The 27629-nt window shown below is 41.5% G+C and overlaps 1 protein-coding gene across 1 annotated transcript in view; it reads right to left on the reverse strand.

Moving 5' to 3' along the window:
* LOC144229330 (uncharacterized) overlaps positions 1 to 27629 on the reverse strand; it is a gene marked incomplete at its 3' end in the record, with an annotated part of 80648 nt that overhangs the window by 21332 nt on the left and 31687 nt on the right. The window contains exons 7-23 of the mRNA XM_077761376.1: positions 26862 to 26930; positions 23851 to 23886; positions 21969 to 22031; positions 21324 to 21359; positions 21060 to 21101; positions 17900 to 17980; positions 17039 to 17092; positions 16713 to 16772; positions 15679 to 15723; positions 14978 to 15031; positions 14119 to 14188; positions 13070 to 13174; positions 9619 to 9783; positions 7636 to 7725; positions 6525 to 6688; positions 2064 to 2136; positions 805 to 911 (exon numbers count right to left, since the gene is read on the reverse strand). Of these exons, the coding sequence (XP_077617502.1) occupies positions 805 to 911; positions 2064 to 2136; positions 6525 to 6688; positions 7636 to 7725; positions 9619 to 9783; positions 13070 to 13174; positions 14119 to 14188; positions 14978 to 15031; positions 15679 to 15723; positions 16713 to 16772; positions 17039 to 17092; positions 17900 to 17980; positions 21060 to 21101; positions 21324 to 21359; positions 21969 to 22031; positions 23851 to 23886; positions 26862 to 26930 (1314 nt within the window). The remainder of the gene's footprint in view (positions 1 to 804; positions 912 to 2063; positions 2137 to 6524; positions 6689 to 7635; positions 7726 to 9618; positions 9784 to 13069; positions 13175 to 14118; positions 14189 to 14977; positions 15032 to 15678; positions 15724 to 16712; positions 16773 to 17038; positions 17093 to 17899; positions 17981 to 21059; positions 21102 to 21323; positions 21360 to 21968; positions 22032 to 23850; positions 23887 to 26861; positions 26931 to 27629) is intronic.

The raw sequence follows: 27629 nt of genomic DNA on the forward strand, positions 1-27629 counted from the left end.
GATTCTCTCTCTCTCTCTCTCTCTCTCTCTCTCTCTCTCTCTCTCTCTCTCTCTCTCTCCCTCTCCCTCTCCCTCTCTCTCTCTCTCCCTCCCCGCTCAGCTCTCGCTGTCTCTGCCTCTATCAGAATAAATAAACTTTAAAGAAAAGAAAATGAATGATGTGAGTGAAACATAATGTCGGCATCCAAACATGCCTCATGTACCCAAGACCCTTTAAGTTCCTAAGCATAAGATCGTGTCTCATAGTCTTTTCTTATGACGTCTATTACCTTCACATGGTGTCCACCCAAAACGTGTTTGAAAAATGCAAAAATACCATTTGTCAGTGGGGTTTCCCATCAACTAATACGTCAATTAAGTGGATTTGCACTAGTTCCCCCTCTCTTGCTTGCCACTTCCCCTCATGCGCTTCGTCACCTGGGGACAGAAGCCAAGGTCATTATCGGAACCTATGTTCTATGCTCCGCCCTACAGAGTTGACGTATCAGCCTGCCAACACTGGTGGCTTTGTAGATACAAGCGCCCCAGAAGCAGACAAACACCATGAGAATGACACTAAGACCAAAGACGGGACAGAAAGTCGCACCGTGATGCAACTGTCACTCAGGATTTCAGCCCATCTGCGACTATGCCACACCTTTTGTAACAATCATCTTTTTCTGGCAGTCAGTGGAAGGTGACTCTGATTCACAGTCCATGACACTGCACTGAATCACACTTTTAAATTGGGAAGGGGAAACAGATGCTCTGTGATCACGTAAGAAAATGAAACTCTACAGCCAAAGAAGAATCACACATACATACCGGGGGTCCTGGTTCCCCCCTTCTTCCAGGAAGTCCATCACGGCCATGTTGTCCCTGTTGCCCTGGAAATCCTGGGAGCCCATCAGGACCCCTTTCTCCTTTCTGCCCTGGGAATAAAGGCCAACAGATATTCAAGCCCTTCTCAGCAGTTGGGTGAAGTAGAAGGAAACACAGGACAAAAGGTAAAAGCAATGATCTTGCCTCCGTGTGGGCCAGTAGAGACTCCTCTGAGTGTCTCTGTTGACTAAGTCACGTAAAGACAACCACATGAAAGTCAGAGGGGAGAAGGACGACAGCCAAATGCATGGAATCTCTTATTTGGGGAGAGCCCCCCGAGGAGGTTGTGTCAGGAGGCGCCGATCACATCACCACTGCGTGTGTGGTACCAAATTTGGTGCTCCATCCCCTGGCGATGGTGAAGGGGAAGCAGCCCGTGGCTGCCAGCTTGCCCCAGTCTAGTCCAATCTTTCCAGAATTTTTTTTTTCAAACTGGAGCTGAGAAGGTAGAGCTAGCTCTCTTTCTTTTGGTAAGAACTTAGAGCTTCCGCGAGGAAGGGCAGTCTACCCACAGCCCAGGGAAAGCTAGTCTTGGGGAGAAGTGCAGATGATGCAGTCTCCTGGACTCAGCTGTCCCGGGAGACGACGTCTACCATTTTGAATTTTGTTTGGCTGAGTCAATAAATTACTTTGTTTTCTAAAACTACCTCAAGCTGAGTTTCTGTCATGACCAAAACAGTCTTGATTAATACAGGATGCCATAATGCACTGAAAAAACAGTAGGCAAGTCAAAGGAGGTCTTGTGTCAAATCCAAGTTCACAAGAATGAGGATTTAAATATGTGGCTAAAGGAGCATTTACGTTTTCAAATCAGAGATAGGGGAGCTGAGGTTCCACATTCTCACAGCTCTGTGAAGGTCAAAGAATATTATTTTTATTTTAGAGAGAGAGAGAGCACAAGTGGGGTAGAGGGGCACAGGGAGAGAGAGACAGAGAATCTTAAGCAGATTCCAGGCTCAGTGCAGAGCCTGACGTGGGGCTCAATCCCACAACCCCGGAATCATGACCTGAGCCAAAATCAAGAGTTGGTCACTCAATGAACAGAGCCACCCAGGGGCCCCAAGCAAGGAATATTTCTGTAAGCAATTTGAACAGTCCTGTGTCTTGTTATAGAAGTGATCTGTGGTCACAAGGGAAATGAATGCAAGGTTCATATATCATTCATCAAAATGGCAGGGAGCTAAGTGATTGACTAGGCTTACCTTTCACTCTTGATACAACCAGGTCACCCTTTTCTCCTTTACTGCCAGGTGGCCCTGCAGCACCGGGTTTTCCCTTGGTGAGAAACAAAAGGCACAAATCAGTGTAAGTTCAGTGGGTCAAAGCTATTCACCTAACCTAACCTCTCTCTTCTTTCCTTCTGAATCACGTGTTCCAGATTCTGGTGGGGTGCTCTTGGTATCATTCTCTTCCTTGCCTTCTAAGGTGGGTTCCACCTTATAAAACTGAGGCTCTTGACCTGCATTTAAAAGCTTGTGGGATGGTCTGTACCAGATTCAACAGAAGTGGCTATCATTATCAATTTCCTGGTTTGGGCAATGTACTATGGTTATGCACACCATCACGGGGGATACTGGGTGAAGGGTCCATGGGAACTCCCTGCATGATTGTGCAACTTCTTTGAGTCATGACATAAAACTAACCTCAAAATAAAAATATATAATTAAAATTTTTTAACTGTCTTGGGCATATTAATAGAATGAGGAGGAAAGAGGAAGGTAGGTTAACCACAACAGCTGCGACTAAAGCTCAAGGCAGAGGTTTAGGGAAAAGTGTGTGATATTGAGGGAAACTGATGGGCAAGAGGAAGGGAAATAAGAACCTTGGTTACTGTTGATATATTTCTTCTATATAGCAAGTAAACAGCCGATTTTGGCTGACAGGCTCATCATCTTTTGACCTCAGCATTGCTCTGAGACTCACTGTTTGGGTCATGGTTTTATAAGCGTTACATATTAGTGAATATTAAGCCATGTCAAAAATCTGGAAACCTATCATCAGCATATTAGAGTGGCCAAGCATCATAGTAAATACAGCTACAGAAACGCTATACATATAGCTCAAGTTTACTTACTGGATGACCTTGAAAGTCAAGAAACACAAATAAGAATTTAGACGGAGGTAAAAATGACTGAGAAGACCATTTACTTTTCCCACACAGATGCCACCTTGCCTTATTTTCATACACTCTAACAAGTTTATGCAGGCTTAACCTGCTTAACTGACATGTTATAAGCAGTTAACTACTAAGAGTTGAAGAAGGGAGCAGTAGAGATCAGCACAATGGCAACACTAAGCAGCAAGAATGAAGAAGCCAAACCATACATAACAGACATGAAAACCCAAAGGGCAAAAATGCTTGGGAGCCATCTGATGTAGAGAAAAACCAGCTCCACACACCTACTCAATACCCCAACCCCCACCCAGGGGCATCCCTGTAGTATAGCATCCTGGGTAACGATGTCTACATGACATCAAAAAGGTGGGTGGAACAAATTTCTTAGTAGAAAGAGCTGGATTAGACAGGAAAGGAACTTAAGAAATCACAAAGTGCTAATAAGGGTTGAGTGTTGCTTAAATTCTTATTTTTCCTGTATATGCTAAGTCATAAGTGACAACATGACAGGGCCAAAGTATATGAGACACAGAGGCAAATAATGAAAACACTCTTCTGATGGACAAACTATCAACACATAAAACCATTCACTGAGCACGTGAACCAGTTTCTCCCCAGAAGGAGAATGCCTGTGGAATGCTTAATAAATGAGACCTTGGTGCCCTGGGAATCTGAGCAGCTTGTTAGTTAGCCATTGGAGACACAGAATGTACTATAAATCGCTCTAATGCTCTGCAGATATAGAATTGTCAGCACTAGAGTCAGATCACAGACACAGCTGAGCTAGTGAGAAAAAAAAATTAGACAACCAGCAATGGTTTTGGATTTCACTAGAAAGACATTCACTGAGGACCAACAAAGGGCCAGGGAGCACTCAGAGTAGCAAGGACACAACAGTTAACAGGAGACCATCTTGTCTTCATGGTGCTTAGATTCTTAGTGAAACAAATGTTGAATCCAAGAGATTCTTACGGCAAAGGTTCCCAGCAGCTTTGGGATCAAGGGCTACGTGTCATTATTACAAGACCTAAGATCATTGAATACATGTGTTCACATAACAACAAAGTCTCAGCAGTAACAAAAAAGTTCCTCTCTGCCAGCCACATACCAGTGGTTTAAAACATGGTCTAGATCAGGGATCTGAGCCGCAGATGCCCACAGGGGCCATGCCTACCAAGAGAAGCAGATGGATGGACAGTGTGGAGCCAGGAGCACCCAGTCCTCTCCCACAGGCATGGCCACCTCTCAGCTCCTGGAAACTGTGGGAATGCACTGACCCTGTGTTAATGAACTTCCAATTTCTCAAGGGCTGCCATAAATCTTAATACAAAATCAAACACCAGGAAGACAAAACCAAACAGGGCAGTAGGTCAGATTCGCCCATGTCAAGTCAGTGACCTTTGGTTTGCTCTGCAAGTCATCAGGGGCAGTGACCTTGCTTGTTCACTGGTGTACACGTCACAGCCCTCAGAATATGCTGCTGGGCTGAATTCTCACCAACAAACCTGTAAGACAGGTGTTGTTATATCCATTTTATAAATGAGGTCTTCCTGAGGCTCAGGAAGACCGTAGAGCTCGCCAATGTCATAGCTGGGATTTGAAGGTGGGTCCACGTGCCTCCAAGCCCCCATGCCTTGCATGACAGCATCTAGGTCGGAAACCCCCAACCTCAGACTATGGTGATAAATACAAAGCTTTGTTCTAACCACAGAAAAAATTGCAAAGAAGCCTACCACTCTGTGGCTGCTGGGGCCAGACCAGCTGCTGAGATAGGACGTGTCTGATAAAGTGAGAGCACCCACAGTGATCGTCTGCGGTTCCTCTGTGCTCTGTGTATCCAGTCTCCGCCCCCAACCCCTTTCCTCTCACAATGCCTCATGGTATATGGACCTAGTCCCCAGCTGTGACCACGCTGTGATGAACTTAATGCAGAGAAGTCATATGGACAGGATCATGAATGGAAAAAAGACATCAGAAATATAACGTGTCCAAAGAGGTAAGCCCTACAGCAACTGGATGACATAAAGCCCAGCCAGCACAACTCTGGGGGAACTCACAGTTCATACTGAAAGATGCCAGCCCTGAGAAACAACTCAAGAGAAAGCCACCAAAATATTTTAGAGCCAGTATCATCTTCTTAATGAAGGTTCCACTATAAAAAAATGACTACGCTCAAATGCCAAATTATAAAAGCAGACTATAAAATGTAAAGTACTTAACAGCTGCAGCTGTGTTCATTCAACATTACATGTTAGGGGGTTAGCTTCCTGTCAAGCAGACTTTGCGAGTGTGTTTTGCAAGGTGTGTTGAGGGTGGTACCGAGAGAGAGCCTAACTGTCACCCTTGCTTAAAGCTTTCAGACTGGAACCTTATTTTCATGGCATGTGCTGGGGAAAATGGAAGAGTACATTGGGGCTGATGGTTAGCCTCCAGGTCACCCCAGGATTAAGGCTCTTGCATAAAGAGGAGACAGGCAGGCTGTGTCTAGCCTCTAGAGTAATGCCCTTAGGGCCAGTGAGTTTATTCTGAGTAATCAAGTTGCCGAATGGCTGTGCCTCAACTTGAGTCACTTGTAACAGTCAGCAGGTGAGAACACTTTCAAAACAGATCTACTGTGTGGCACAGAGGATCACATAAACCCTGACAAAGCCAATCTGCAGCTTGGACCTCTCATCTGAATCTCTCACTTGAATACCATCTCACTACCCTTCAACACCTCGCCTTGCGTGTCTGATTGGCACCTCAAATTTAAGATGGTCCCAATGACACTACTTCCTTTCCGCTACTCTACACCTACTCCTCACATTGTCTTACCCATTCGGTCTTATCCTTTACTTTCCTCCTTCTAAGAGCCCATGTCCAGCCTAACAGCCAATCTACTAGCACTAATCTCAAAACATAGTGAGAATCCGATCACTTCTCGTCACACCCAGCACCAATGTGCTAATTCATCTACCATCATATTTCACCAGGACTCCTGCAGCTCATCTCCCTCATGCTTCCCTTGTCCCCTGCTGTCTGGCTTACCAGAGTGAGCCATTCGAAGCTAATGTCAGCCATAGAGCATCATGTCTCTCCCTCCTTAAAACTTTTCATTGGCTGTTCCATGTCATCCAGAATAAAAGCCCAAACCCAACCCACCCACCAAGCCCCATGCCCCCCAGCCCCACATAACCTCCAGCCACTTCTCTGACTTCATCTCCTCAGCTCTGCCCCTCAAGCCACACTAGATGGTGATGGCCTTTATCATCAGCCACACGTACTCATCTATTTGCTACATGGCATGTGTCCCTCCCAATCCCAGGAGTCCCCAGGAGGGCACAGACTCTGTCGTGCTCTCTTCAGTGTCCCCCACACCTAGAACGGCACCTGAAACATAGTAGGTGCTCAACAAATATTAGTTGAATGATTGTAGATTTCTTTTTGGTCATTAATATATGTAGGTTCAAAATATAAAATATTTATCACACTATAAATCAGAGCTACAGTTGAATTTTATCTCTGTCCCTTTTAATGAGAATGATTGTTACTGGTAAAAGCTACTCACTGGTGGTCCTGGAGATCCTTCAGCACCCGGAGGGCCTGGATGACCTTTCTCTCCAAGCCACCCAGGGAGCCCCAAGTCTCCCTTACTACCCTGCCTCCCAGGAAGTCCCGGAGGGCCTGGTGGGCCCATGGGGCCAGGCTCACAGGCACAGAGCCCCGCGTCTCCTAGACAGAGGATAAAAGGCAGCTTTGTCATATTTCCTGCATAAAATCTCCAAAAGCCTTTACTAAACAAAACCAAGAATGAAAATAAGAACAAAAAGGTCTGATGTTCATGGTTCTTATCTCCCATAACTGATCATGTGTGATGGGGGGGAAGGGGCCCGGTGTAGCGGTACCTAGGCATGCTCTATGTGGGTCAGATATACTATTTCTAGACACATGGGGTGTCTTGGGACTTAATAAACTCATTCTGATAAACTGATATCCACTTTTACTGAAGGAACTTTAAAAATAAGGAATCTTATTTTTAAAAGTTTGAGAGTCTTTTATTTCCTGCTGACGAAACAAAAAATAAATTGGGTTAGAGTCTAAACTCTAAACAAATAAAGAAACAAAATAATATGTAAAAAAGGATTCCTGACTGCATTGCATATTACACCTGATAATTCACTACAATGCATTTTGTAATCATCAGGATTTTTAGTCTAAAATAGCCTTTTGGACAGTTAAACTCAGCTGTGTCTATGCTCTCATACCCACCTGTTCCAGATGGTCAAAAAGGCACCAAACAATTTAAAGTAGAGAAACACTGAGGAATAAGCATTCGATGATGCTGGGAAATATGGACCCACAGAGAGGAAGTGAAATAAAGGATCGATACTTTCCCATCTCTGCTTCTTTCAAGGAACAAAAAGCACCTCATGAAAACGGTCCCCACTCTGAGGTAATTTCACAGCAGGCAAGTCTCTCCTTTAGACTCTCACGTACAAAGACTTGACTTTTGCTAAGTTCTAGTCACATCAGAAGCACATAATGAAGAGGCGCACTCAAAGGGGTAACTGAGGTGTGCATCACATCGAAGTGAAATGCTCCACTACCCGCTTCATCAATGCCTCCAATCCTCCAAATGCTACTGTCTTCAGGCAATCCTACCTTTGATGTATACTTGCCTTTTTCTCCTTTGGAGCCTCTTCTTCCTGGAGGACCCGCTTTGCCTTTTATTCCTTGTGGTCCAGGGTGCCCAGCACTGCAATATATAACTTTAGAGTGGGGAAGGGGAAAATGGAGGAAAAATTATCTTCAGAGAAACATCTCAAGAAATTTTTCCAGAAATGGAGGGTTTGTCTTGGCTTGGACTTGCTCACTGAGCAACTACAAATAAATGCAGATGTTCCCACACAGAGGCAAGTCATTGTGAAATGTAAGGTCATTGGGAAAAAAGAAAAATTCTGTAAGATTTCAGAGCAGAAAACAGATTTCAAAGGATCAAGAATCTAAATGTCATTGGTCTTCTTAGTAACAACTCTAGAAAACAATGGAAAATGCCTAGAAAAATATATTTCCAATCTATAATTTTATATTAAGCCAAACTATCAAGCAAATTCCCCAGTAGAATAAAGGCATTTTGAGACAGGTAAAGTATACTTTTTCTCAGGACGTATGATGATGGATATATGAGACATAAGTATGATAGAGATATGTGAGTTGTAGGTAACAAGGGGACCCAGAGAGAGGGAGAAGCAGACAGAAACAGATAAAGAGCCAGAGAAAAAGAGAAAGAAAGAAATCCCAGGATAATGGTAAAGGAAGATTTTGAGACAGTGTCTGAGACAGCTTAAAATTGCCATGGGACCTAATTTGAACAGGTTAAGAAGCTCCAGGAGAGATTTACTCAAAGAGATAATACTGACAAAATATTTGATGAGTTGGAATGGAGATTTATACAATTCTTGACAGTTTGAGGTTAAATTCTCAGTAAGTATATTGAAAACCAAGGAAACACACAAAGAAAACCAGACTCCTGTTAACAAAATGGTATGCTGGAAAAGTAGTAACATATATTATTATATGGCTGGCCTGGTGAGCAGCATTTATATAACCATTCAGTGCAATCACTGAACACTTTTTGTAGTCAAACTTAAGATAATAACTATATTGAATAGGCTTTGGGAGTAGAAAATGTGCATATGTGTGGTGAGGAGGGGCTGAAAGAGCTAATTTCATCTATGGAAAGAAGTCAAAAGATAAATCTCGAAGTCAAGAATTTAGAAATAGCAATACAAGGGAGCGCATGGGTGGCTCAGTCAGTTAAATGTCCGACTATGGCTCAAGCCACGAACTGCCCTTGGGCTCTGTGTTGACAGCTTGGAGAGCAGAGCCTGTTTCAGATTCTGTGTCTCCCTCTCTCTCTCTCCCCCTCTCAAAAAGAAATAAACATTAAAAATAAAAATAGGGGGGCACCTGGGTGGCTTAGTCGGTTGAGCGTCCGACTTTCGCTTAGGTCATGATCTTGCGGTTCATGGGTTCGAGCCCCGCGTCGGGCTCTGTGCTGACTGCCAGCTCAGAGCCTGGAGCCTGTTTCAGTCTGTGACTCCCTCACTCTCTGACCCTCCCCTGCTCACGCTGTCTTTCTCTCTTTCTCCTAGAAATAAATCAAACATTAAAAAATTAAAAAATAAATAAATAAATAAAAATCAGGAAACAGCCATACAAGTACATTGAAGGGCACTAGAAAGGCAAATAAAAAAAGATTCCAATGACTTGTGCCAAGATAATTGCTCCTGTGGAGGAAGGAACAGAAGGGGTCGCCTGGGACAGCAATTCTTCACAACGCGCTTCATAGAACTGTCTGACTCTTAATCCAACTCTATAACTCTGATAAAAATTAAAACTACATTTAAAAAAATAAAAATTGTAGTAATTCACAAAACTCTGCCATTCACTCTTAAATCCTCAACCAAATATTTTCATACGCTTTAGCTGATGTGATATCCAACATCAGTCTACCTTTTTTGTATTATTAATCATACTAACTTGGCTCATGACATATTAGATCATGTTAAAAAATATTTCGAAAGTCACATTTTCTGAAGGACACTGCAGATGCCACATGCAACATAAACACCAATGAACGTGGAGAAGGTGCACTTTACCATCAGATCCCGGAGGGCCCTGCAGTCCTGGAGCTCCGGGCAACCCAGGTGGTCCCGGGTCCCCTGGTTTCCCTGGAGTGGCCTCAGCTCTCCCCGGGACACCGGCTGCCCCTGGAAATCCTGGATGACCCGGAAACCCTCTTGGACCAGGGGGTCCCATCATGCCTCCAAGAGAAATTGAGAATGAAAAGCACATGTAATCTCTGAGTCAACGTTTTTTTTTTTTAGAAGAAATCAAAATCAGTACATTCTTCTTTAGACTGTAAACATTTTTAAAGGAAAAAAAATATGCTTCAAAATTAACTTGATGTCCCAGCCTTAAGGAGACCTCACCTTCTTTGAAATAAGCCCATGAGTGAAAATTTTGAGGAATCAGATTTTCTTACTTTTTCCCTGTTATTTAGGGCTATTAGAAAAAAAAATATATATATATATATACATAATTTAATCAGAATTATTTTTCAATCTTTCCACTTTAATAATTTGGTTAAAAATCATCTGGATGAACATATTAGCACATGTAGTGAGTAAAAAAAAGGACTCACATATCATCTCCATAACATACCATACCTTTCATAACAAGCTAGGTTGGGGGAAGGAATAGATCTCTCTCTCTCCAGCCACATGTACTTAAGTAAGTTACTGAACTTCTTTAATCATCTGTATCTACTCAGAGGTTTGTTATGAGGATTAAATAAAATAATTCATGTAAAGATCTTAGTGCAATAAATACCTGGTGATTGCACACACTCAACGGATGTTGAGATGTTCAGTGTGCTCAGGGGTCAAAGTGAGTAAAAGCTAAATCCTAGTTTCTCATGACATCTGCCTCCCTTCCTGGGGGCTTTGGCTAAACATGGCTGCCAGCCTTCCTGTGAGAGTGACCATTTCTCATAGCGTCTTCTTCTGAGCATGAATCTCTCTGTGGAAGATTAGAGTTTCCAAAGATGGCTGCCATGGTAGCTCTCATCCCCTCACACTCTTGTTCTTCTCCCCTTGAATGTGATGGTCTCTTATGATTATCTGGACTAACAACGTACAGCAGGAGTGACACTGTATATAAAAACCATGGCTAGGTAATTAAAGATAATTCAGCTTCTGCCTTGTGAGCTGAAATGCTTGGGGTTGGAATCCTGAGCCACCATAGAAGCCATATCACTGCTCTGACGCCACCATGCTATCAGGAAGCCTAAATAAGTACAGAGCCAGACAGAAGGCCATGAAACTATAGCAAAGACAGAGGACAGAGATGTCCAGGCAGTCCTCATGGGCCCGTAGCAGCCAAAGGACGGCTATGAACATCCCAATCTAGAACTGCTCAGCTTAGTCCTTCCTGAATTCTTGAGCCACAGAGCGAGGTGTAATATACTGATTGTTGTTTTAAGCCACTAGGTTTTGGGTAATTCATTCAGCAAAAGACAACAGAAACTCTGTCAGTAATCAGTAAGTAGCACGGTAGCTAAATTAGTGGCATTCATTACTGTGTGCATATATGCTGGGGCTTTGCATATATTTTCAAACATTATCCTTACTACTCAAACAATCTTGCAAAGTTTGTGCCTTATAAATAAGGCACAGAAATTTAGACCCATAATAGCCAACGTGGCTAATGGCATTCTAAGAACTGTATATGCATTACTTCCTTCAACCCTAACAAGAACTGTACTCTAAAGGTGAGAAAACTGAGGCACAGAGAGGTTTAGTTAAATGCTTAAGATCACACAGCTTGTATGCGGTAGAACCTGGAATGTTTTTAGTCCACAGTGTAAACACATAACTATCTCAGATAGTTGCCACGACACTAAGTGGCAAGGCTGGGACTCAGTCACAGGTATCTGACTCCAAAATCCTGCTTATCTCATGGTAAATACTTTAGATGATTATAAAATAGGATATGTATAGCAAAGACTATGAATATTGGTGTACTTAAATGAAATGTGCCCCTGTGGACATGGCTGTCAGCTTGGCTTCATGTCATTCCTAGGACTTGTCTCCAAGCCTCCATGGTCACTGGACAGACCTGTAGCATGAAGTTGTGGCTAGCATTTAAAAATTTTTTTTCAAAACAAAAGAGTGGCATAGAAAATGGAATACATCATGTCCAAAAAGGTATTTATCTTGTGAAATTTGTGTTTCAATCATATATATGGATACATATATTGTTCAATGTAATGTAAATGCAATATAATACAAAATATATTTTTTTATAATAGATTGTAGTCAAGACTTGAAAGCCACTGGGGTTAATTCTTTTTAAAAAATCTTGTGGAATTAAGAGCCTTTCTGTTATATTCAGCTTTCAATCTGCTAGAGAGATGTGTTGCTTACTCCCACTGGGTTTTGATTTCAATCTGTTAGGGCCACTATACCATTATCAATAAGCCCCAAAGAAGAAATCTAAGACCAGAGGCTAATAATTCCTGACCAACTGAGTAATCTCTACACGACTTATATAGTCCGGGGTCAATGAAGCCAAGACTATGGTATCTACAGATTAAATTAACTGAACACAACTTAGCTACCTTTAAGGTCCGTTATCAGATCCTACAAAGTAGAAACTAGATTCGTAGAAGATTAGAGAACTTTGTAGTTAACAGATGAATGTCAGGAAACTTCTCACTCCTTCTCAGCAAATATAACAAGAGACATGGACTAGGTAAAATTACGTCTTTTCAAGACTTTCTCCTTGCACATTTAATGAGTTCTCCTGAGTTCCCAGAATGAAAATCTCCTCTACACTTCTATTCCTAATCTTACTTGGGAATATTAACCAGCACCACACTTGAAGGAGTTCAAAGTCCTATATCAATAGGATTCTTTTCTGGGCACGTCCCCAACTATTACCATGAGCTGTAAGGTTTTGTTTTCTTTGTTTTGTTTTGGAGGGGCTAACGATTTGAGGAGGAGGTGAGGACTGTTGTTTTGGTTTTGGTTTTTAAACAAAGGCTGAATCACAGTTTTATCTTTTAATTCATAATTTGTGTTTCCATCTTTCATGAAGAGGAACTTGATTTTAATGAATAGATGTCAACAGGGAGAGCCTTTCGAAGAGGATGGAAAGACCTGAAAAAGCACTTTGAGCCTCAAACCGGTTTCCAAATCTTATTTGCCTGTGACAATCTTGCGGGATGCCTCGTATACACACAGAGTCCTCACCACACCCTCAAGATGCTGACTATTTCTAAAGTACAGCCAAAGAACCTGGATTTCTTCCAAGTAAGCCATTAATTGGTGTGAGTTCAGTGGTTCTTAAGCCATGCTGTACATTAGAAATAAGAGGTGCCTTTATAATGGCAGATGCATAGTCCATGCTCCAGAGTGACCAACATTCTTGATCTGGGTTGGGTTGGCCATCAGTTGAGATGCTCCTAGTTGGCCTCAGTGTCAGTTAGAGTTGAGGACCTCCAGTGAGGATGAGGATGTAGGCATGCAAAGGCCGGTGGATTTCTACCTGCACAGGATTCCCCTGGCGGTCCTGACGGACCAGGCGGACCGGGTGGTCCAATAGACCCCGTTTCTCCGTGGCGGCCGGGATGCCCCGGATCCCCAGGGGGGCCTGCCCAAAACAACAACATGTGTCAATGTAATAAACGTATATATGCATTTTAAAATTCACACATGATTACTTATCATGAGACTTGGTTGAGTATAACTAAAAGATTCTTCTTGCAACTTCTTGCCACATTTAGAAATGCAGGGTCTTAGGAATGTTTGAGGGGCTCAGTCGATTGAGGATCCGACTCTCGATTTTGATTCAGGTCATGATCTCACAGTTCATGAGATCGAGCCCCGTGTTGCGCTCCATGCTGGTTGTGCGGAGCCTGCTTGGGATTCTCTCTCTATCTCTCTCTGCCCCTCCCCCACTCAGGCTCGTGCTCAAGCTCTCTCTCTCTCTCAAAATAAATAAATAAACTTTAAAAAATGCAGAATCTTGGGGCGCCTGGGTGGCTTAGTCGGTTAAGCGTCCGACTTTCGCTTAGGTCATGATCTCGCGGTTCGTGGGTTCAAGCCCTGAGTCAGGCTCTGTGCTGACTGCCAACTCAGAGCCTGGAGCCTGTTTCAGTCTGTGATTCCCTCTCTCTCTGACCCTCCCCTGCTCACTCTCTCTCTCTCTCTCTCTCCTAAAGATAAATAAAACATTTTAAAAAATGCAGAATCTTAGATCTTTTCTCTGCAAACACATGAACTTTGAGCAGCACCATCTTTCTCACTGATACGGGTCACTTTTTTCTTGGAGGCAGCATCTTGGTAGGTCTTATATGGGTTGGAAACATATTTTAGCAATTAAAATTGGAATATAATATTTGCAGTCTTATGCTAACAGAGATGGCCCAGATGCACTTGTTGACCTGCCCTTGTAAATTACATATTCTTGCTAAAATCAATGGATTTACCATGCCAAGTGTGCCAAATACCCAACTGCTGAGTCAGACCCTTCTGTCAGGGTCACTCAAATCCCATTTCCTAATAATTTATGGTAGAACCAAGCTAAACACAAACCTTTGAGTGGAAGAGATGGAGTTACCAAAACACCAGGTGGTCCTGGGTACCCGCGATCTCCAGGGTCCCCCTGAAATCAGTCATTCATATGCTTTTCTTAGAAATATTAATATTTTTCTCATGTCACCTGTAACAAAATCTTAGAAGGACCAAGAGTGCATTCATATGAAAAATTAAGCTTATGGGCTGACCAGAAAAAAGAATGGAGCATAGAGCTCTGGGAATAACAAAAGCACCGACCTCTACCTACAAGCAGAAGGAAGTGACCTACAGGCAAAACTCTCACAAAAGGAAAAAAAATAACTCCAAAAATTTTTTTCATGCCCATAAGTTAGATACCTCTGAAACCAGGAAGTTTCTTAGATATATTATGAGCATTCACATCGAACTTGGCACTCTGGGGGATAAATAGTCTATTCACCTATAAAATCTGAATCTACATCTTATTTGAACAGCAAATACTGTGGCTCCCTTATGCTTGTCCTGAGCAGTGCTGGATGTGAGTCACAGAGGTGCAAAGAAAAGAAAAAATGCAGTGGTGAAAGCAGAGAGCTCTCCACAACTCCCTCTATTTTAACTGGGATACTAGCTGATCCCCATGGAATTTTTGAAACTTTCATTATTATTCACCTTCAAAAGGTTCATTTCTCAAATGTAAAATATAATCATTTACGACATGTGTTGAAAAAAATATATACACAATTAACTCTGTCACTTTCCAAAGTTATGTTTCTCAATGATTCTTTCAAATATTTTTTTAAAGTAAATTAGTTAACATAAGGGATATAGAATTTTATCACGCTATCCTCAAATAAGCCTGTGGTTTTTTTTTGTTTTTTTTGTTTTTTTTGTTTTTTACCTTTGGGCCAAGAAATCCAAATGATCCAGGATCTCCAAACAGTCCTGGTTCCCCCTACAAATAACCACAAACATGCCTTTTTTATTTTTTTATTTTTTTAAAAAATTTTTAATGTTTTTTTTTATTTACTTCTAGGAGAGAGAGAGAGAGACAGTGTGAGCAGGGGAGAGTCANATGCCTTTTTTAAAAAAAACATGAGGGGCACCTGGGTGGCTCAGTAGATTAAATGTCTGACTTTGGCTCAGGTCATGATCTCACGATTCATGAGTTTGAGCCCCACGTCGGGCTCTGTGCTGACAGCTCAGAGCCTGGAGCCTGTTTCAGATTCTGTGTCTCCCTCTGTCTCTCTGCCCCTCCCCTGCTCACTCTCTCTCTCTCTCAAAAATAAATAAACATTAAAAAATTTTTAATAAATTTAAAAAATGTGACTAGGTGACAAATTATCTCACTCTTGTTTAACCTGAACGACACATGCTCACTGAGATTCTGTGCAGTCTTAACACTGCTTTTGGATTGCCTCAGATAGTTTTGGAAGTTAGGTTTTACACCTCCAGCTAGATCATGCAATTCATAAAATAAATGTGTCTCCTTTTCCAATTACTGAGTACATACTTACATGCCCTAATACAACTTCTGAATGACACTGAAACATATTTATGAATGGAAATGTACTTATCATCTCTATAATTGTGTACATTTACCTTTAATCCTGGAAAACCTGGCAATCCATAGGAACCAGGATCACCCTAATAAATTCACAAAAATCAACACAAGCAGAATTAAATCAAAGTGATCGGACTAGTTCAATGCATTATTTCTCACCTTCTGAAACTGCTTTACAGACATTCAATCTCGTCTCCAAAGGTAGCCAAATAAAAGGAAATATGTATAAAATAGATTGTTTCTTTATAACATTTGCTATTTTAACTGATCTTTAATTTTATTTTAAAAATGCATGTCCTTGTTGGGATGAGCACTGGGTGTTATATGTAAACCAACCTGACAATAAACTACTTAAGGAAAAAATAAAAAATTTTTAAAAAATTTTAAAAATGCATGTTCTTGTCAGTGTCTTAAATTTAGAACATATTTTTGTTGTTGTTGTTATTGTGTTTTAACTTACTTAGTCTAATGCTTGCTCTGGGCTAAATTTCTTTGGAATCATTGTAATGTAATTTGTCTAGAGATTAATAGGTATTCTGTGCATTATCAGCAATAAAAATTATCATGGAAGCCAATGTTGTCCCATTAACTATGGAGTCTGGGACCAGGTAAGCTCAATGCCCTTGGCCACAGGGGATCTGGCTCCCACAGTGACTCCATCAGTGTTTATCCCATTGGTGGAGTGGGTAGTGATGCTTGAGGGCTGATGCTATATTTTTTTTGTAGCTACTGCCCATAGATCAGTACCCTCGTTTATCAAATAGGCTTAAACGAACAGTTCCAAGCTGCTATTCACACAGGCATTGAACCACACAGGAAATGCCGCCATCTTGTTCCTTCCCACCAATTCTATCTCCTGCTTGCCTGGTTTATCTAAATGATGTCAACAGAAGGGATGTTTTGTTGGGACACGTCGCTATTACATCATTCTTCCCCAAAATACATCGTTCCTGTTTGAGGAAACCTCTTCTTTTGAGTTCTTAGAAATACTGATCTAGTTTTGTAAAAAGATGACAGAGAAAGCCAACTCACTGACATTAGGGGCAGCAGGGATGGCGTGGAAAAGCCTTACCCGAGGTCCTGAGAACCCAGGGATCCCCTTCTCTCCTTTGGCCCCAAATCCAGGTTCTCCCTTCAAGACATGACAACATTCAGAGGCATTCAAGCAGCAATATTTCAGCAACATGGCATTCAAAAGCAAAATGAGATTTAAAAATTATTGTCAGCAGCTTAAAGGAAACAAGTACGTTAGGATAGATGTCCTACAAGATTATGATAAAATAGTGAAAACTTCTAGTAATGTACGTTAGCATTTACAGCAATGATAAAGACCCATGCAAAAAAAAATAATTAATATAGCATATCATACAAATAAAAAAAGGTATTTCAATGAATTACCTTGGGTCCCGGTGGCCCTGGAGGTCCGGTTATACCAGGCATTCCTTTTATGCCCTAAAAATCACAATGACTATTATCTGGCTTATTCTTATTATTTAAAACATACTGAATTCCATCTCTTTCAGAAATTACCTCTTCCAACAACCATTTCACTAATTTTCAAAATAAAGGATTACTCTTCAACGGTCGCTAGTGAGCAAGTAAGGTCCAGGGGCACTTCTAAACCCGCCACTATTCAGACTAGCTCTGTGTGAGAGGTGCAGTGTCGTGGGGCACAGGGGACATGACCGCCACGGGATCGGGGCATCAGATGCAAGCTGAGAATGCAGCTATGGAGAGGAGTGGCTCATTTTGAGCACGTCAGTGAAATTTAATCCAGTCATTAAAAACTGACAACAGAATCTATGTGTGGCATCTGTAACCTCAGCATCGCAGGTTGACGGAGGAAGTGATATTTGCCAAGCGTCTATTATGTGTCCAGTTCTTCATACTCCTTGCCTTGTCAATTATCAAAACGTCAAGCCCATATGTAATATCTCAAGGACAACTGGACACCCAAAGGCCCTTTTGGCCAGTGTATCAAAGACAGTATCAGCGGGGCACTATATTCCGGAGGACACGTCACAATTTAGCAGCCCACACTAGGTCTGTGATGCAGCACCTGAATAAACTTGAGAACACCGGTAATTTTTCCAAGCCTCATTTTCGAAGTCTGTACAATGGGGTTAATAACAGTAGCCATCCTGCTAAGGTTGCTACATGGATGCCCGTAGGCGCTCAGCAGTTTGCTTGCACAGGTACATGTTCAGAAAAGACTGACTGTTTCTACTCGATCAAGGCCACATATGGATTGGGAATTACCTTTTCTCCTTTATACAGGCAGGAATCAGGTGGCTGTACCAGTAAGGTGGGTCCAGGAGAACCCTCCTGGCCAACTTCACCCTTAAAAAAATCAAGATAATTGGAATTTCATATTAACTTTATTTTGAAATAAAGATTTTAACCCATGTATGGTGATATATTGCATACAATCTTGTGTGCCATGAACTTAAAATAAAAATCATGGCAAATACATCATGCAATTTAAAGTATTTATTGTTTTTCATTAAGTAATAATACTTATCGTTTGAAATAAAATTTAAAAAAAAGAAACAAAAATGAAAAAACAAAGAAACTAGGGGCACGTGGGTGGCTCAGTGGCTTAGTCAATCCCAGTTCAGGTCTTGATCTCAGGTTCATGAGTTCAAGCCCTATGTTGGGCTCCATGCTGGGCATGGGGCCTACTTAAAATCAAAGTCAAAATCAAAGTAAAATTAATATTAAAAAACTAATTTTTTTTTAAATTTTTTTATTTATTCTAGGAGAGACAGAGACAGCGTGAGCAGGGGAGGGTCAGAGAGAGAGGGAGTCACAGACTGAAACAGGCTCCAGGCTCCGAGCTGGCAGTCAGCACAGAGCCCGACGCGGGGCTCGAACCCACAAACCGCGAGATCATGACCTAAGCGAAAGTTGGACGCTTAACCGACTAAGCCACCCAGGCGCCCCTTAAAAAACTAAATTTTAAAAGGATAAGTGATTCATAATCCTTTCATCAGAGATCTCTATTAAAACTTTGGTTTAGTTCTTTGTGGTGTGTCTGCTTGGGTGTATGTATCTATACACATACCTGTATATGAATAATGTAACTATGTATATACATGATACATGTATGTGATCAAATGATGCATTATATACAATTTAAAACATAATATAATCAAAATGCTATACAAAATATAAAAACAATTTAAAATACACAATATGGTTTATATTATTATATTTTGTTAAAGTTTTAAATTTTAAAATATTTTTATATTTTTCTTTTGGAATACTATTTTTTGCACATTTTCCAATTTTACTACAAATTCTTCAAAAACCTTATTTTTAGTGTCTATACAATAATAGATCATAAGATATACTATCATTTATTAAGCTATCCTACTCTAGTTAGATTTAAGTTATTTCTAACTTATTTTCTACACTATGTTTAAACTCTCTGTATAAAATAATTAGCCAAGAGTTGTCATTTATGTCATTAGAAATGTTATTCTCTTGGGAATAAAATGTCCCTTGAATTGGGTTTGCCATAATATAACCAAAAATTCTCACCTTTATTAGCAGATAATTGTTTTTTTTTTTTTACTTGTCTGAATATTTCTATTACTCTTACTTAGACATAGTTAGTAGCAGGTGATAGAGCTAGTCACCTATGTCTGCAAACTAGGCCCTTACTGACTGTCATTTTGGACAAGTTCCTTAAAATCTCCTACCTAGCCATTGTTTCCTTGATTCCTCTGAATCTCACCTCCCTTCTCTGTGAAATGGGGGTTAGTTATAATGCTGTCTACTTCTAAGTATTAGATAATGCACATAAAAAGCTTAGTACTTACTATACTGAGTGGAACAGAGAAGATTTTCAAATATGTAACTATTAAGCCATTAATATTTTTGTTGGGATTTGGAGAAGAACATTATTTCCAATTTAAATGAAATAAGGGAGCCAATACTTCAATCCCTACCTACACTTGGAAACTATAGAAGAATCACATTAGGGACCTCGGCTTATTTTTCTTGGTGTACCCAGTACTTAACAGTGTTGTTACAGCAGCTGCTCTGAAGCATTTATGTTATGTGCATGAATGATTGAACAAATGTCTAAGCAATACATAAGCAAGGGAGTAACACATATTGGTAAATATAACCAGGCTTATTCTTATTTTAAGGTTTATTTTTATTTTTTATTTTTAATGTTTATTTATTTCTAGGAGACAGAGAGAGAGACAGCGTGAGCAGGGGAGGGTCAGAGAGAGAGGGAGTCACAGACTGAAACAGGCTCCAGGCTCTGAGCTGGCAGTCAGCACAGAGCCCGACGCAGGGCTCGAACCCACGAACCGTGAGATCATGACCTAAGCGAAAGTCGGACGCTTAACCAACTAAGCCACCTAGGCACCCCAAAGGTTTATTTATTTTTGAGAGAGAGACAGAGCATGGAGGGGGAGGGCAGAAAGAGAGAGGGAGACACAGAATCTGAAGCAGACTCCGCGCTGTCAGCACAGAGCCCCATGCGGGGCTCAAACCCACAGACTCTGAGATCATGACCTGAACCCAAGTCGGGCGCTTTACGGACTGAGCCACCCAGGCACTCTTCTTGTGTTGTTTTAATTGACCTTTTACTTTAGTAACCTGTACTTTCTGATCACCCTCATGTCATAGGCATGTCTGCGCATCATGAAGTCTTCCAGGGTATTTTGGGCAATGGAGTCGTTTTGTTAAACAGCCATACAGTAACTTACCCAACCACACTGGGACTCCCTGAGGGCGGGGATCAGGTCAGTCTTGCTAAATCCCCGCATCCAGCATGATCTTAGCCTGGCAGAGCGGACGCTCAGTATCCACTTGCTCACAGTTGTGGAATGAGCCACTTACCAACTGTTAGACATTCAGATTGTTTCCAGATGAGCTTCCATCTTAAAATACCTTTCTAAAGCTTATCTTTGCTAAGTTTCATGCCTCAGGAGAAAGGACTGGGGATGTGAGGGAGGAAGGGGTGAAGGATGGTGAAGACAGGTGTGAGGCAGGAGAGAGTGGGAGGCTGTGTTGCTAAATGCTTTTGGTTCTAGGTGTTTATATTTCTATTGAACTGTGGAGTTTAGGATTCTGAGGAAATTTGTGAAGTTAAGCCAAGCAAATCAGTAATTAAACTATTACGCTGGATATACTAAATTCTCAGAAACGTCACTCTCTTTGCTGGGGTAAAATGTGTCATATACATTAACTTGACTTTAGTGGTAAATTTTGTTGGGACTGTCATTTTACAGTCAAGGGCAATGGTGCCATAATAATTCAGGAAAAAAAGCATCTGAGCCATAAAATTGGGCAGTGACTGGATAATGAACACGATTTAAGTGATAATCAGAATAGCCCTCTGCCCCCGGCAGCACATACGTTTTAACATCTGCTCCTCTGTGCAAAAGGGGATTCTTACCGGGTCTCCCATTTGCCCCTTCACTCCCACGCCAGGATTACCCTGGGAAAGAAAAGAACAAAAAAAAGAGTAATTGCTTTTGAATATTTAAAAGGTAATTATAAGCAAGTAAGACTTCTGGTTAAGCAATTAATTGAAGCTTATTAAACATTTGGGGAAGTCTAAGTCTAATAAGAAAAAGACATAATTCTGACAAGTCTCTGTGGTCACTTATCTCATTATACAAAGACAGTCTCCATTTGTACCTTCCTCGTGACCACTCACCTTTAAGCCTGGTCTCCCAGGATGGCCCGGAGCACCCTAAATCAATGGCAAAAATGCACAAGTCAAGTATCAGTCACAGAAATCACCATGTGTCTGCGTTGGGCTCCCTCAAGGTGCTCTTTAGGAACCCCCGAACTTGGATGTGAGGGCGATCTGGCTGTGACATCTGTCACCCCATTGATCGCCAAGGTTGATTCGGCTGATCTGGCTGGCTCGGCGGGTGTCCACTTCCTCCCTCACTGCTCCATGTGCATCCCTCCCAAAGCTGTGCGCTTGGTCAAAGAGGATGACCTTCCCCGATAGAGGAGGACCGTTCTTCGGTCAAGGGTATACGAATAGCTGCGCTGCCCTGCTAGAACCTCCAAACAAGTTCTCAAGGAAACCCCCAAACTTTAAAACCCCGCTGGCTGTTTCCTCTTATGGCTTGTTTCCCAAGGATCCCTGCTTCAAAACAAACTCACACTTGGGGGGCGGGGGAGAGGCTGGGTAATGCAGATTCATCTGGTGGTAACTTCTCAAACAGCCCACTTGTGCCTGCCCAACCCAAGGCTGCAATTTGCCTTTTGTTTTGTTTTGTTTTCTTTTGCTTGATTTAAACATCCAGTCTGGGTTTTTCAGGGCCAGAATGAGCAGAGCTGTACTTACCGCTAACCCAGGGTCACCCTGATGTCCCATTGGGCCCGCTGGTCCCCTTGCACCCCTGGGTCCCTAAACATGAGAGGAATCAGTGCATTAGTTACCCAAATTCAAAATCATGGTTCACAGCAAGAGCTGCATGTAATCCAAGGTGGATTAAAAACGTCCAAAGAAATCACAGTCCCGGACACATCTGCCCTATAGCAGGGATAGCTCACAGCAGCTGACATGCCATTAAAAGGTCACAGAGCGGGGCGCCTAGGGGTGTTCAGTTGGTTAAGCATCCAGCTTTGGCTGAGATCATGATCTCACGGCTTGTAAATTAAAAGCTCTGTGTTGGGTTCTGTGCTGACAGCTCAGAGCCTGGAACCTGCTTCAGATTCTGTGTCTCCCTCTCTCTCGGCCCGTGAACCGTGCATGTGTGTGCACACATGTGCATGCTCTCTTTCTCAAAAATAAATATTTTAAAAAGTCAGGGGGCACAGAGCTACGTAGCTACATGACAGCAACAGTCTGACAGGTGTGACCAACTCTTACATTGAGGATTAAATTAAGACCCAGAGATCCATCTACTTGTTTATACATAAATCTCGTAATGGTAAAAGTAGAGAACAAAGAAAACTTATTACCAGCTACTCCTAAATTCTATATATGTTATAACATTATATACATCAAGATGCTTTTTAAAATATTCATACTAGGGGCGCCTGGGTAGCTCAGTCGGTTAAGCGTCCGACTTCGGCTCAGGTCATGATCTCATGGTTCATGGGTTCGAGCCCCGCGTCGGGCTCTGTGCTGACAGCTAGCTCAGAGCCTGGAGCCTGTTTCGGAGTCTGTGACTCCCTCTCTCTCTGACCCTCCCTTGCTCACGCTGTCTCTCTCTCAGAAATAAATAAAACATTAAAAAAAATAAAAATAATAAAATATTCATATTAGCTAATAATAATGTATATTACACTATGAATGTATTTATACTCTTTAATATATTTTTAAGACATGCCCTATCGGATCAAAGTGAATAGAAGTGCCCCCAATTCAGGATTAAGGTGATTCAGTCACAAACAATTTTCGGTGCCATGTACTTTATAGCATAATTCTACATACATTCACAAGGAAGGGCTATAGCTGTGCATTCCTAGAAGTGTGGGGAGAGACTCTCTGTTCTCCCACCAACTCAGCCCGTGTCAAATTATTTGCGAGTGTACAAGCAATCATTTGTCTCCAGAAGATAAAAAACTGGTATTTATTTTGACACTGACATGAAGGTATCTCACTGGTTACGTCAGACTGAGATTTGGGGGCAGTGAGGAAAGCAATGTGGGAACGCAATCCTGTCTACAGCCAGAAGTTGCCAAGCAAAATAACAGGTCAATCATTTGGAGGCACAATTGGTGTCCATTTTAATCTTGTGGACACTGAATGATTAACTGCAAAAACTAATACAATCATTGATTTACAAACTTCAGGGAGATAAAGATGGGGCACAACACTGAATGCAATGCACAGTTACTGAGCGGGCGGAATGGTATAGAGCAAAGTCATTTGCACTTGACACGTATTATTTAGGTAGTCTAGAGGGACATTCACCTTCCCAAACATGCCCCTGAGTAATGCCAAATGATCATTAAAAAAATAGAAGAGGGAGGTAAGCGGCAGCTCGGTGGGCCTCCAGGATCGTTCGCGGGCCTGGGACCTATGTGGTCACACGGGGGCTCACGCTTGATACAACACTCTGGTGTCACCGCCATGAAATTCTTAATCATTTTTTAACAAGGGACCTACGCTTTCACTTTGCAGCGGGTGGGCCTGAAAATTATGCAGCCTGTCCTGCCAGGATACAAAGGGTGTGAGGAGCAAGGAGAAGCACTCGGCCCGCCGGCCGGAGACTTACCGGCAAGCCGGGAGGTCCTGGGGCCCCTCTGTCGCCCTGCAATGGTAACGTCGCATTGCTTTAGAAGAGCCGCACCACTTCCCCCAAACACACGTGACGCGAAGGGAGGAAAACCCATAGGAGTTATCTGGGCTGTCTGTGCAGACTGCTCAATTTTTCACCGTTGACAAGACCACCATGGGGGGCTCTCCCAAGAGAACTTTCTGTGTCCATTCCCAGGCCTGGAGTCCTGCTTCGACTCAGCCAAAACCAGGCAAAGATTGCTGGGGTCGTGATGACACGGCGTCAAGATGAGATTTTCATCTTTCCATTTACAATCGAAATTCTCAATCCAATGGTCCCATTTTACCACAGTTTAACTCTCTCTGGCCTAACTGTCAGAATTTGCCTCACTTAATGGACACCTTGCTCCTTTTGATCGCCCTCAAGTGAGTTTGGGAATTCGTGTGGAAGTTCTCTCAGACCTGCCTCGGGGTGACCAACTGCTTGAGACAGTCAGTCTGAGACTACATGCTTTAAAAATGCAGAGTCTCTATTCTTTTGAATATGGCTTCATCTTTAATGTATAATATATGATAAAGTATACAGAAGGTAACAGCTAACATTTTAGCCATTTTTAAGAGTACAGTTCTGTGGCATTAAGTATATTCACACTATTGTGCAACCATCTCTAGAACTTCTCATCTTGCCCAATGGAAACTGCAGCCATTCTATACACCCCCCTCCCCCCAGCTCCTGGCAGGCACCATTCATTCTACTTTTGGTCTCTGTGACTCTGACTACTCTAGGAACCTCATTATAAGGAAAACCATACATTGTATGTCCTTTTGTGACTGGCTTACTTTACTTAGCATAATGACTTCAGGGTTCATACCCATTGTTGCATGTGTCAGAATTCCTGTCCTTTTTAAGGCTGAATAATACCGTATTGTATGTAGAGATCACATTCTGTTTATCCGTTCATCCAACAATGGGCCCTTGGATTGCTTCCACCTTTAGGCTGTCCTGAGTGAGTAGGAATATGGGTGTACAAATATCTGTTTGAGCCCCTGCTTTCACTTCCTTCGGGTATACAGCTGGAAATGCAATTGCTGGATCATAAGGTAATTCTACATTTAATTTTTTGAGGAGCCTTCGTACTGTTTTTCAGAACAGCTACACACTCTCCAGTCCCACCAGCCATACATAAGAGTTCCAACTTCTCCCCATAATTATCAACACTTCAGATTTTCTGGGTTTCCTTTAAAGTTTTATTTATTTTCGAGAGGGAGAGAATGTGATCCAGAGAAGGACAGAGAGAAGTGGGGGCAGGGGGGGCACCTAGGATCCAAAGCAGGCTCTGCACCAACAGCAGAGCTGTCTAACTTGAGATCATGACTTAAGCCAAAGTAGGACACTTAATCGACTGAACCACCCAGACGCCTTAGGGTGTTTTGTTTTGTTTTAAAATAACCATCCAAATGGCTGTGAAGTGGCTATGGGCTCTTAAAAGTATTGTTTCTCCAAGGTTATTGATCTGGAAACCATTTTTATTATCATCTATCTCTCTTTAAGATGAGGAATTCTCTATATCCATCTCCTCTTCTATCTCACATTCTTTCTCTTACACTATTGCAAATCGTATCATGACTCCTACTGTACAGTGCATTACAGTTTACAATGTGCTGCAATATAAATTATTACAATGGCGGGNGCCTGGGTGGCTCAGTTGGTTAAGCATCTGACTTCGGCTCAGGTCATGATCTCGCAGTTTGTGTGTTTGAGCCCCACATCGGGCTCTGTGCTGACAGCTCAGAGCCTGAAGCCTGCTTTGGATTCTGTGTCTCCCTCTCTCTCTGCCCTTCCCCTGCTCAGCTCTGTCTCTGTCTCTCTCTCAAATATAAATAAACATTTAAAAAAATCATTACAACGGATCATCAGCACTGAGAGGACAGTAGACAGTATTTTCATTTTCCTTCACAAATAAGGAAACTGAGGCTCAGAGAGGTTAAGGGGGTTGCTCAAAATCACAGTGGTAGGTAAGGATCAGTTTACTCCTTCCAGTATACTATACTGGCTCCTAGAGTGCCTTTCCTCTTACTAAGTCTCTTATTAGTCATTTAAGCTATAAACAAAAGTACAGTGTCGCTGTGTAACAAGTGTGTATAGGCTCAGAGGCTACAAATGAATACTGTGAGCTCACGAATGGAATCACCCCTCAGGTGTGCCTATCCTGGTTGGCATGAAACTTAGAGTCTACTACAAGAAATTTAAGTTTTACCTAAATGTTGTAGAATATTCTTCCTTAAGAGAAATGGCCATGTCTTGGAAATGTACTGTATTTTCCTTCTTGATTTGCATCTACTGATCTTCTGCTTAGTTCATGCATGGTACTCATATTAGAGATACAGATGGTCATTCAAGAGTTTATTCCTGAAAGTTTATATACCATTGTGTATGAAAACACAGAAACATTTAATTTACCAAGGACAGTGCTGTAAGGTTTCCATAATTTTCATGTTCAACAGCAGTGATTCCTTTTATACCGGATGGCAGGTGTTAAGATTACAACATTTTAACTACAAATAACTCAGTGCTTCTCATCTAGGGTGATCTTTCTTCCAAGGGCACATCTGGTATATCTGAGGATATTATTTAGGTGGGGGGATGCTACCTGCATTTAACGGGTAGAGGCCAGGGATGCTGTTCAACATCTTAGAATGCAGAGTCGACACCCACAATGAATGATTATGTGACCCCAGATGCCAGCAGTGCCAAGACTGAGAAACCCAGAAATAAATGTCCCTGTTGCGCTTTGCAAGAATGATTGGGAGGTACTAGAATTTTATAGCCAAAGCAATTAAAGCCAAATGTCTTCACACAAGAAGTATGATACCATCAAGAGAGTCAGGATAATGATTAAAAACAGTGTGGTCAGGAACATTTCAAAAGAGATATGTCTATGTGTTTCCTGGATGGGCTTACCTAGTGGAAAAATAAGATTTTAAACTCACTATGATCATAAAACTTACCTGAATTCCTTTAATGGCACCTAAAATGAACACGGAATTTCCTTTCTCTCCATATTCCCCAGGAAGACCCTGAAAGTAAAATATTCACTTAAGAAGGGGAAAAAGCATATTACCATTTTAGTATTTTCTTTTTTTATGAAATATTACTCACCAGTAAAATACCATTATGGTCATGTTTCACTAGAGGACATTTCTTTATTCTCTTCATTATTGCTATCATCCTAAGGTTCTCATACATATTTATTCAACATTCAGTTAAGGTCTATTAAGCCAAAGACAAAGTATCTATTAATATATTTACAGTATATATACATCATATAAATATATAATGTATACAGGCTGTGTATTAGATAATAATATACATAGCCATTCACTAATTATTCAGCAGGAAAATTGCATTTTCCCTCAAACATAATGATGCAAAGATATTCTTACAATTACAAAAAAGCAAACAATTTTGCAATTGTCAGTTAATAATTTGGGTGCCAGAGATAGTTTTTTAATGATTGTATCCATTTCAGTTGTCCTATTCAAAACAGAGCCTCTGTATCCTTTTGTAAGATTAACTTTTAAAAACATAACATCTTCCTTTTAGAACGTTTCTGTAGGTGGATGCAAGTTTACTTAGAGTATTTTTAAAAAGTGAAAAAAAAATTCAATGTATTCTTGTATCCCAAAGTTTTCCTACTGAATATCTTAATATATCTTAATTTGGTAACCACATAAGAATTCTACCATATATCAAGCTCCTACAAGGGACATGCAGAT

The sequence above is a fragment of the Crocuta crocuta genome, unplaced genomic scaffold, assembly GCF_008692635.1.
Source record: "Crocuta crocuta isolate KB4526 unplaced genomic scaffold, BGI_CrCroc_1.0 scaffold516, whole genome shotgun sequence".
In the NCBI taxonomy this organism is placed as follows: Eukaryota; Metazoa; Chordata; class Mammalia; order Carnivora; family Hyaenidae; genus Crocuta; species Crocuta crocuta.